General features: G+C 41.7%; 1 protein-coding gene across 1 annotated transcript; it reads left to right on the forward strand.

Moving 5' to 3' along the window:
- Positions 1-3,466: 3,466 nt before the first annotated feature.
- On the forward strand, positions 3,467-10,247 carry LOC118936861 (uncharacterized). Its single transcript, XM_090239364.1, has 6 exons — positions 3,467-3,580; positions 3,809-3,845; positions 3,977-4,377; positions 5,826-9,465; positions 9,626-9,713; positions 10,054-10,247. Exons 1-6 carry the CDS (start codon positions 3,501-3,503, stop codon positions 10,227-10,229), a joined length of 4,422 nt encoding a protein of 1,473 aa, XP_090095490.1. The 5' UTR covers positions 3,467-3,500; the 3' UTR covers positions 10,230-10,247.
- Positions 10,248-11,943: the final 1,696 nt, after the last annotated feature.

Raw genomic sequence — 11,943 nt, forward strand, 5'->3', positions numbered from 1 at the left:
TACCATCGCCCCATCACGTCTCCTACTGTAAGTACGATCGCCCCATCACGTCTCCTACTGTAAGTACTATCACCCCATCACATAACCATGTCTCCTATTGTAAGTACTAGTCACATACTTTACTTGACACCAGCCAAATGAACAAATTGCTTCTTAGAATCATCTTCCTTTCCCATGGAGCTGTTGGCCGAGGTTGGAGAAGCCAGGAGGAAGGCATGGCCAGCCGTTGAGAAATGCTTGTTGAAGTTTTTGGTTATCATGGATTTATCTGTGGTGACTGTGTTACCTAGCCTCAATGCAGTGGGCAGCTGGGAGGGATGCAAACAGGCTCACATAAACCCTTCATGAAGACAAGTAGCCTAGTGGTTAGAGTGTTGGACTGGTAACCGAAAGGTTGCAAGTTCAAATCCCTGAACTGACAAGGTACAAATCTGTCATTCTGCCCCTGAACAGGCAGTTAACCCACTGTTCCTTTTCCTAATGAAAATAAGAATTTGTTTTTAACTGACTTGCCTTGTAAAATAAAAATTTGAAGCAGAGCTTGATTTGTAAATTGGGAGGTGCCAGAGGGGGGGCTCTGTGGTACCAGAACTCATGAGAAAAAAGATCACCTATTATAATAGAGCATTGAACGCATATCATCACATTTGGGTAGAGCAGTAGAGTAGAGCCATTTACAGTAGGTGAACACATGGGGAACATTTTTAGTAGCCTAGGGTCCGGGAAAGTGTTGGCCTTTTTAAAACCGCATTTCGTGCAATTCTACATCCTTTTACATGACTGGAGACTTTGGCATTATCTTTTTTTAATCCGCACAAATGATCGAAATGGCAGGCTACTTTGACACTGACAAACTTAGTATCTGAGATCAATAAAAACGACCTTGTCTTGAATCCATCAATAGCCTATAGGCCTAGGTTTGTGGAGAAACATATAGTAGGCTACAATATGAGGAGGAAATTAGTCCTAAAAATGCTTTCCAGTTTCACTGACTCACCCAATGATGCGCAGCTCACTCGCTGGAGATTGTCGATGCGCTCGTGTCAAAAGGCTATCTCTCCCTCTCTCTGTTTTGTAAAACAATGTTTGGGTTTTGATCAAATATTTTGGTAGTCTACAGCATAGTCTTATCTTTTCAGCAAGAGTCATTGCTTTTCAATCTGTGTTTTCCCTCGATTGTATTTGAAATATTGCAAAAGGCCTGTTTTGTCTGCCTGCTGTTTTTTCACTGACAGATTTGCCTCGCGTTCCCGACTGTAGGCTATTCTTTGTTATTGGGCTACAATCCGCAGCTAGGCTATTTAAAAACAGGGGCCATTGGTCCTCTGTAGCTAAATTATAGGGCTTCTCATGACGTATTAGGCTATTCTGAATGATTTAATTTATTTCTGAACAGACAGCAGTAATTCCGTAACTTTAGAAAATTCCTCCAGAACCCTTCATGCAGCTATGATTCTATAAGGAAACAAATGATGAAGTGCAACTCTGGAGAGATGAGGGGGCAGGATAATTGACGAAGAGGCAACTCGAATGAACTTTGATCGCTTTTATTATAATTGTTACATAGCAAAAAGTGAAAATTATTTTTCATGGCACGAGAGGTACCGGATTCGGCCAAGTAGGTTCCGGAACAAAACAGTCCAGAACGGAACGGTGCCGGATCCTGTTCTGGCATGATCCTGCTCAAATTAAGCACTGATTTGAAGTACCTATGCCTCTACCTGCTGAGTCTAAAGATTATTAAACTAGATTCAGTGGGCTTGTCATTCACAGCACTGATGAAAAATCAAGTACAGTTGATCTAAATGTGGATATACGAGGACATCTAGTGGTCACCGGATTTAAAAAAAAATTCATGCAAGCTATCTTTGCACTAGCATGCGATGCCATATATTTCACGCAGGTATTTATTTTTCAACATGTATTGTCATTGACTGGAACAAAATATAATTGTATGAGCTATGCCTCTGTGTCCCGGCGTTGTTGTACCCCTCTACTATCTGGCTTGGTGGGGCGATCTCGTTCTGCATGCCTGCTTCACTGAGATACAATGTGTCGTCATGCATTTGTGCATGCACGCTGTTAACAGTCATACCCGTCTTGCTAACTTAGCTAGCTCATCAACCAGTATTTTATTCGCTTTTTCTGCACGATAGCACTTATTAAAGCGTTGAAACTCATGGGGACCTCACTGTGTTACCTAGCCTCAATGCAGTGGGCAGCTGGGAGGGATGCAAACAGGCTCACATGAAACCCTTCATGAAGACAAGTAGCCTAGTGGTTAGAGTGTCATCGAGTCATCGAGCTAGCCCTTATTTGGCAGCAGGGTTGCATCGGTTTCCATTGGATTTGACAGTTTGTTAGGCTGGCTAGCTAGGTAGCTAATTCGCTAACGCGAACTGTATATCACGTAGCAGCCTATGCTGACTAGCATCGCTAGCAACTAGCTAACATAGATAAAGTCTAGTCGTGGGTCCACAAAATCATGTTTAGAAATTGTAGTAGCTATTTATGTTTTTGTTGTTGTTGTTGCTTAATGACATTGCGAATATCATATTTTTTGTCATTTAACTACCGGTATGTATTTAATCCGGTTTCGGCATGAGAAAAGTATTAATCGCAAATTCACGAATGCGGAGCCACGCCCTAAAATAACATGTGACCACAAGGCGTTTGACGCATTTATGCGTTCCAATTTTGTCATAATTGTCTGTAGGTTCTAAATTGCTTATGAGCTTGGCTGCCCTTCAGAAAGTAGCTGATTCTTGTACTTTACAGCTGTATTTTCCTACAGTTACTAATAATACTAGCAACAAAACAGATTTCATTCCTTAAAATGATATTGCCAGATGGAAGAAAATAATAAGGTAGGCCTAAACTGTAATAAGATATACCTTAAAGACTGCTTGTGTTTAATCCTGAATCCAGTTGCCCCTCTTGTACTGGGATAAAACAAAAGGCAAGCCATGAACCTTATGGAGGAGTACATGTGTTTTGTAGACACACCTGGGTTCTAGACTGGCTGAGGTAAACATTTTAGGAAAGCCTGGGTTTTTAATATCGAAGTCATTCTAAGGGGTAGGTTTGACAAAGCAAATGAGTGAGTGAGTCTTTGACATGAAGACAGTGGTTAGATTCTGCCATTGGGACTGCTCTGATGTTTCCATTCTCTCCTGGTTATGACCATAGAGCCTTGTCCCAGTCTCTAGACCTGCCTGTCTGTGATGGATGACCACCTGACCTCTGAAGCTGTCAATGAGATGGTAAGTTGACCTTGTCATTTCAGTGATGCTATCATTGGCAATGTTGACGTACCACAACCATCTCTGTTGTGTTGCAGTTGTTTAATTGGCCCAACGTTGCCAATGCTCCTCCCCTCTTTAACAGTTAATAATTATTTCAGTATGATATTTGTTGTTAATTAAGTTTGATTATTTGCAATATAATTACATTTCTACCAGGAGCAGAGCAATTCTACCAGGAGCAGAGCAACCTCAGTGATGGAAACCACAGAAGAGGGAAAGCTCAACAATGTGGAACATCTGACACTTATGGACTTCCTTCAAAACCTAACTGAGAAGTATGTTCTGTTTTCTTTGGTACTATCACACCTTCAAGGAAATAGGATCAAATTAGAAACTGATCAATCTGAAAAAAATGTTCAGTGCTAGAAAAGTTGTCACATTGCAATTTTGCCAAAACAACTGACACAAAGCAAGTATAACTTCACGATCAGGCAAATAATTAAATAAAAACAATTCTGTCACGCATCCTGATATGACAACATTTATAACAATATTGTTTTCAGGCAATGGAGGGGGATTCGTGAGGGCATGTTTGACCCGGTAAGATCATGTTACTGACAATTTAATCAGATTACCATGAAAACTCTGCCTAATGTTTAACCTTGTTCATAAGCTTTTGAAAGACGCACTATGCAACATTTTAAAACACTTCTTCTGTTTCTGGAATACAGCTGACAAAACAACAGCTTGCCGGCTTGTGTCTGAGGATTGTCCAGTTTTTATCGGACAAGCTGATGCAGATCATCATCCCAGGTCTTTACGAACTACTGGGCATCCAAGATGCTGCCTCTTCTCCATTGTCACAGAGGTCTCTCACAGCGTCACTCACCAGTCTGTTAGACGATAAGACTAACACCAAGTCCCGCGTGAGATTTACTGAGGCTGGTGTACCTAAGAGGCCAGGCAGTCGAAAGTCTTACAATAGCTTTCGTATCCCGACTCCCTACCCTTCCTCCAACTGTATGGAGGAGGAAGAGGAAGAAGAACAGGAATCACAACTTAAGTTCAAGGAGATTTACCTGACTAAGGGCAGTCTGGGCAGTGGAAGCTACCTGCCCAAGGGGGCCATGAGGTATGTTCTTAAAGGGAAATTTAACAACTTCGTATTCATCTCCAGCATCACCATATGTGAAAATTACACATTTCCATGCTTTGTAGTAAAAAAAATATAGAGGGACGTAACTGTTTCCAATAGTGCTGAGAAATTAGTGCTTTTTGAGGTTGGTTTGGTTTCGATTCAAATATTTAAAAAATAATCACGGTTTTGGATTTCAATACTTTTTTTAGACATTGAATGCACTATGGATTATGTGTGTTGAATGCTGTAACAACACATAATAAAACAATGAATAAAAGTCCCATGATGGTAGTGACTGTCCATTAGTGTTTATGACTTATCAACCATCATTTACTTTCTCATATAAAATATTTATTTGATGACTTTATTATTTCATTCCAAGTCATCAACTCATCTCTATAGAGCTGCTGCTTATCCTGTCTGACAAAATCACTATTTTAGTAGTTCTTCTAAGTAAATAAGACCTACTTTTATGACCGCTGAACACCAACTGTCAATCACTTAGGTCATGTATTTCCAGGTAGAGAATCCTCGCAACGCAACTGCTTTTTATCTCTCTCATGCATTCTCTCGTCTCTCCGTCTCAGTCAATGAGGTTTCCGTATCTGCTCCACACAGAGTGGACAAGCAAGTGGGCGTGCAATGGATTATGGGAATTAATTGCCATATTTTCTGTGCTAAACTATGTAGAATATTGGCCTGTTGGAAACTACAACTCCCTACTACATTGCATAGTTCGTGCTTGATCTGATTTATCTCTACAGAAACTGAGCATCGAGCTCACAGAAGAAGAAAAAAATTAACTATATGGAATTCAAATAATTGAGACGACGTCGGTCAATTAATTGTTTAAAAACCGAAAAATAACAAAAATGTTGGTTAAATGCTCAGCTGTAGATTATAATGACATCATCAGTGTGCATCGTGTGATTTTAACCAATTATGAGTAGGCATTGCCTACTAATTGGTTGATGATGTCATAGAAAACACTTATCTTCCTCTTTCTTTTTTTACTACAAAACATAGAAATGCCCGTTTTTCACATATGCTGATGTTGGGGTGGTGCTGGAGATGATGAATATGAAGTTGAAACATTTAGAAATTTCCCTTTAACATTTCTTCAAACTGTCCTTGAAGTTATTAGAAGTTACAGTACTTGAAGTTTATAGCAATTTTGATTTTTGTAGAGGATAGATGTTGCCAGGATAGATAGATATCTACAGGCCAGTTTCAATGCAAATGACTTATACAAAATACATTTTATTGGGCTTTAGAAATTAAGCAGTTAGGCTGACATCACACTAAGGTTTTTTCTCAGAGAAACAGCAGCGTTTTCCTCATTGTTTTCAATGGTGCAGATGTATTTGACACACTGAATGTGCATCACAGCCTTACATATTATTTGTTTGACTTTGATGATTTCTGCGGGTTTTTTTCCCAAGGACTCTAACCTCTCTGTCTGATGTGCAGAAGAAAACAACCAATTCTGAGACGCTACAAGTCCTCTTAGGTGTCTCAGAGGACACCCTTGTCACCTGTGTGCAGGACAGCCTGCAATGTTCTCTCTCCAAACTTGCATGCATGTCCAATTCTCCATCTGGAAGTGCAGGCTCTATGATGCTAACCCCTGCTGTAATGGCAGAGTTGGCTAAAGATGTCAAGTCGGCCTTATCAGTGGTCGTTAAGAGTGCCTCCGCAAGTCAAACCTCTCTAGTGACACCGGTAAGGGGAGACTCACAGACCAAGGTGACTGACAGCATGGTGAGAGAGCTGGCTTTTAAACTTGAAAAAGTTGACCAAGAGAGCAAGAGTCTAACAGGGCAAGTCATGACCACCATCTCTGACACAATGGTGGCTTTTGTTGACGAGAACGAACAGAATTTGCTGGAAGATCTGAAGGACAAGATCACGTTTTTGGCATCGCATGTTGGCTTCATTGAGGATCTTGATGCCCTGATTAGGAAATACGAGAGCAGCTACAATATTAGTGAATCTGGTTCCTCCTGCACGCTCACATCTAAGAGCATCCAAAAACTCTCTAGCCGGGAGTTTCAAACATCAGCAATACAAGCAGTGAGTGGAGTTCTTGACAAAAAAGTCAGTAGTTTGAGCTTTCCTAGTTCAGTCATTCAGTCTGAGTTAACAGGTGCTGTATCAGGTCAAACATTGTCTGGCATTGTAAAGACAGAGTCAATTCACCCAGTGGGCTCAGCAGCGTCAGTAGTTGTTAAGACTTTCGTGTCAGATATGAAGTCCTTGGCTGAATCTGAAGAGAGTCCCCAACAGAAGAGTGCCTGGTCTGCTGCTGTTCACATTTACCACAGCATCCAAAACAACTTGAAAGATTATTTCGACAAGCTTCAGAGATTTGCCCTAAAGAGCATTGTCACATCTGATGACAACATCACAAATTCTGAGTTTAAGGAGACAGTTCCACTTCCTTGCTTAGACATGAAATATAGGCCCAGTAAGAGTGAGCCTCAGTTGCCAGAGTCCACTGGTGAAGTTACTTTACAAAGAGGCCTAAGTGAGAGCTCAAAACTTCTTTGGGCAAAAACTGAGTCAGAAGAAAGCAAGCTCCTTCTGACAACTTGCACTAAAGAAGTAATCTCAGAGCTTCTGGTCTTGTACAACACTGAGATGTCAAAGGAGGACCCCCTGTACACTGTTGGAGAAAAAGGATCAGGCTTCTCTATTGAGAGAGAGAAATTTGTAGAGGGTGTTCTGGCTCAGCTTGGGGATATTGCCCATTCCAGGGCCTCATCACCAATAGTATGTGAGTTCCCCTGTCAAATTGAGGACAGCAGAAGTAAGGCCACAGCTTCTTTGACCAGTCTGTTAGATTGTATTAGAAAACTCTCAAGTGAGGAATTTAAGAGAAATGCCACTCAAGCAGTGAGTGAGTTCCTAGTTAAAAAGTCCACCAGTAGCTTAACTAGTGCAAAGCCTGCTTATTCTGTAGCATCCAGGTCTTGTTCCATTCAAAACCAGTACACATGGTCAAAGGATATTTGTGCGGATTCTGCTGCCTTTGGCATCATTGAAACATTTGTGGAAGACCTGCAGAGCTCGGCGCAACCTGCAGAAGTAGAGGAGAGAGAACCTGACCTCCAGGAAAATGCACAAAAGCTACAGAGCAGGATCTGGTCTGCTACCACTAGTTTATATAACAATATTCAGAAGACATTAAAGGACTTCATCATTCATCAGCGGAGGTCAGACATGCTGAGCAGAATGTCTAGTCATATACCCACAGAGGACTCTGGACATCTTGGGACTAAGGAGCACATTTGTTTGGCAAGCCAGGACTTGAGGCAAGCTAGTAAGAGTGTGCCTCACTTGCACAGTTTGAACCTTGAAGTGGCTCTACACAGGGGTGTCAGCGAGAGTTCAAAACTTCTCTGGACTGAAACAGACGAGGCTCTACTGACCAATAGTACCAAAGAGGTCATTTCAACAATCTTGACCTCATGCGAGGATCAGGCATCAAATGCACCTTGCTTCTCCACAGTAGGAAAGAAAATATCTGATATGTCCCTTGAGGTCAACATATTGGTAGGTGGTGTTCTGTCTCAGCTGAAGGACATCTCCTTGTCAAGGTCCCCAACACCATGTGAAGACATGTTTGAACGTCTCCAAGGTTCTTCTGAGCGAACCTCTCCAGTAAGTCTAGATTGCAGCACGGCTGCCTCCAAAGGCATTGCATCTTCCCACAGTCTTTCAACAAAGAACCTCCAAAAACGTTCTAGTCATGAGTTCCAAACCAAAGCTGAGAAAGGAGTGAGTGAGGTAATCTCTAGATCATTTAACATTGCGGAGGAAGGTACAACAGATAAGTACATCCAGTCTGTATCTACATCCACCACATCTACTGATATTATACAAACCATGGTGAAAGACCAGCAGGAGCTCACCCAGACCACCCAATCATCTGACATGGTATCTGGAACCTCCCTGCTCACCACTGGACAGGTTTCTGAGAAAAGAATCTGGTCTGTTGCTCGTAACATCTACTACAGTCTGCAAAGTAAGATTACGGAGTTTCTCAGAAAAGATCTTCAAAGATCAGACACAACACTTGGTTCAATCCAAATATTTACATATCAAAGCAGTCCTGCTTCACAAAGAGCAAGTCTCTGCCATCTTGAGGTCAACCAGAGCAGTGTTACACCTGGTGGAAACAATGCCTGTGTGGACATTCCGCACAAATTACTACCTAAAACCACTGAGCTCTCAGGATCCATGCTGGAGGATATTGGCACGATCCGTTGTAGGAGTGCTGACAGCCAAAATACAAGAAATACCTCTTCTTCACGCTCTTCTATCTCTCTAACACCTACTTCAAAATTAAGGCAGTCGAAATGGCACTTTGCTTTACCCGGGACTCCCATCCCCACTGAGTTTCCTGCTCAGATTGACTTTCCCATTGTTAGAAACACAATCATTGAGGACTTCTTTCACACAGAGGACTTACTTCCTGTAACCTTTGTGGACAAAGTCAGGCAAGCTGCTGGGGTGGTTGTGGACATTATGGTGGAAAGTGTTGAGAACACACAGGAAAATGGACAGGGTGCTTCACATCTTGACGACCTCCGATCTGCTGTTAGGAAATTGAAAAAAATCATTTCCACTTGGACCATCCACATTTTCAGTCATGAATTGGTGGATAAAGTGATAGCCCTTCAGGACAGCCACAGCACTCCACAGGTCTTAACATTGGAAGCAGCCAAAAGTGCTTCAGACTCCATTCTTTCAAGGCTGAAATGGGGAAATGAACAATGTGCCATATCCAAGGAGCTCTCCTCTCAGCTTCTCCAGATATTTGCTGAAGAGACAGTGAAGTGCTTCCTGAGACAGTGGTCAGATGAGTATGAAAACATAAACTTTGATGTTTCAGTCCAGAACGATCCAAAGACTTCTACTTGCATGGTCATTCTTCAAATGATCACCAAAGCCACTGCTAAATGTTATTTTGAGTCCGCTACCAGCGTGGCCACCAGTGACATTGTAGAAGGCGTGTTTGATTTGGAAAGGGATACCATCAGCAGTACTGGAGAGCAGGTCCTCACCTTCAATACAAAGGTATAGTACACATACATCTTTCATGAATAACACTGCTGTTGACCTTTTATATGATTCTTTGTGTCATGGCATTGCACTGCTTCTTTGCAGTTGATATGCTGTACTTTAAGATATCGAAAACATTTCTGTTTGTTTTAATGTGCCTTTTCCCACCAACCAGGGTTCCAAGAAAGTTAGTAAGAACCTCTGTCCTCAAGAGTCTCTGGAGTACCAGCCTCAGAACATTTCCCCTACTGTGTACTTTACAGGTAAGCCCTGCTGCTGTTTAGGCTGCTGCTCAGTCAAGACTGAGACATTATCCCTTTACCATTCCACTAATTCATTTAGAAAGACATTGTACTCCTCTGAGTTGTTACCTATGACATACTGTACTGTGGGCTGGGTGGTAGCCTAGTGGGTTAAGAGGTTGGGCCAGTAACCGATAGGTTGCTGGTTCAGAATCCCTGAGTTCACGAGGCAAAATCTGTCAATGTGCTCTTGAGCAAGGCACCAAATCCTAATTGCTCCTTGTAGTCTCTCTGGATAAGAGTGTCTGATAAATGAGTAAAAATGTAAATTGATGGCATGCTGGATGGTCTTTCGTTGCAGAAACGATGACAACATCGCATGGCTCCTTTTCTCCAGAGGGAATTTATGATATCGCATCGTCCTTCCCACTTGAAGAGAAGAGTCGCAAACCCTCCCTTTTCACCAGATTGTCTAGATCCATCACGAAAGGCTTTCTCAGCCCATTCAAATCTTCAAGGAAAACCAAATTTATTTAATTAAATTCCTCATGATAAACAACGAGAGCATTCATTTGTTCAGATGAGAATCTAATCGTATTGGTCACATACGCCGAAAACAACTGTGAGATGCTTTATTACGAGCCCATTCCCAACAATGCAGAGTTAAAAAGTAAGAAAATATTTTCTAAATAGTAACACAATAACAATAACAAGGCTATATACAAGGAGTACCAGTACCGAGTCAATGTGCATGGGTGGGAGGTAGTTGAGGTAATACAGTATGTACATGTAGGTAAGGGTAAAAGTGACTAGGCAATCAGGATAGATAATAAACACAGTAGCAGCAGCTAGTGTGAAAGTCGGTCAGTGTCACAGTGAATGTGTGGGTAGAGTGTAGTGAGTGTGCATCGAGCCAATTCAAGAGAGTCAGTGGAAAACAATTAGAAAAATACATCAATAACCAAGGGGGTCAATGCAAATAGTGCAGGTGGCCATTTAATTAACGTTCATCAGTCTGATGGCTTGGGGGTAGAAGCTGTTCAGCAGTCTAATGACTTGGGGGTAGAAGCTGTTCAGCAGTCTAATGGCTTGGGGGTAGAAGCTGTTCAGCAGTCTAATGACTTGGGGGTAGAAGCTGTTCAGCAGTCTAATGACTTGGGGGTAGAAGCTGTTCAGCAGTCTAATGAGTTGGGGGTGGAAGCTGTTCAGCAGTCTAATGACTTGGAGGTAGAAGCTGTTCAGCAGTCTAATGACTTGGGGGTAGAAGCTGTTCAGCAGTCTAATGACTTGGGGGTAGAAGCTGTTCAGCAGTCTAACGAGTTGGGGGTGGAAGCTGTTCAGCAGTCTAATGACTTGGGGGTAGAAGCTGTTCAGCAGTCTAATGCCTTGGGGGTAGAAGCTGTTCAGCAGTCTAATGACTTGGGGGTAGAAGCTGTTCAGCAGTCTAATGACTTGGGGGTGGAAGCTGTTCAGCAGTCTAATGGCTTGGAGGTAGAAGCTGTTCAGCAGTCTAATGACTTGGGGGTAGAAGCTGTTCAGCAGTCTAATGACTTGGGGGTGGAAGCTGTTCAGCAGTCTTATGACTTGGGGGTAGAAGCTGTTAAGGAGCCTTTTGTCCCAGACTTGGTGTTCTCATATCGCTTGCCGTGTGGTAGCAGAGTGAACAGTCTATGACTTGGGTGGTTGGAGCCTTTTGCCAATCATTTACATATCACTTACTTTATTTTATTTTGATTTGATGTCATATTGTAAACGTATGTATCTGTTTTGCTGAAAATATGATTTTGAAAACAATGAATGTCTACAAGTGCTTCATAAAACAGTTATATTTATTTTTGTATTTTCAAAAGACAGCAAATAGCCAATCAAGTATCAACATAAGTGAAATGAAAGACAGATTTAATTTTCAGTGAATAATTGTCTTGTCCAGTGAGCAACTCAATGACAGCGATTCAATGACATCATTAGATCACCTCCAAGAAGCATCTTCAACGTTCACCTGACAACCCATTGGATAAGACACATACACTAACCAAGTGTTTCTTACCTGTCAACAAGGTTGAGATCAGAATATAAGGTCCATAAACAAACTGAAAATGGCATACTGAAGATGGAGTCAAAAGGAACTCAGCCTTTCACCCTTTTCATAGCAATGGAATATGTGACACGGTTCGTTATAGTTCATGTTTTCTACAAAGAATGATAAAGGCAGATTCGATTATCCAGTTTATAAAAAAACGTTTTTTTTAAT

The sequence above is a fragment of the Oncorhynchus mykiss genome, chromosome 1, assembly GCF_057628025.1.
Source record: "Oncorhynchus mykiss isolate SJ-2025 chromosome 1, ASM5762802v1, whole genome shotgun sequence".
Classification (NCBI taxonomy): Eukaryota; Metazoa; Chordata; class Actinopteri; order Salmoniformes; family Salmonidae; genus Oncorhynchus; species Oncorhynchus mykiss.

Bases quoted from the DNA above. Each gene is read 5' to 3' on its own strand.
- LOC118936861 (XM_090239364.1), top strand. From the start codon at position 3,501: ATGGAAACCACAGAAGAGGGAAAGCTCAACAATGTGGAACATCTGACA. The intron at 3,846-3,976 runs GTAAGATCATGT...TCTGGAATACAG, and splicing joins GTGAGGGCATGTTTGACCCG to CTGACAAAACAACAGCTTGC. The intron at 4,378-5,825 runs GTATGTTCTTAA...TTTTTTCCCAAG, and splicing joins CTGCCCAAGGGGGCCATGAG to GACTCTAACCTCTCTGTCTG.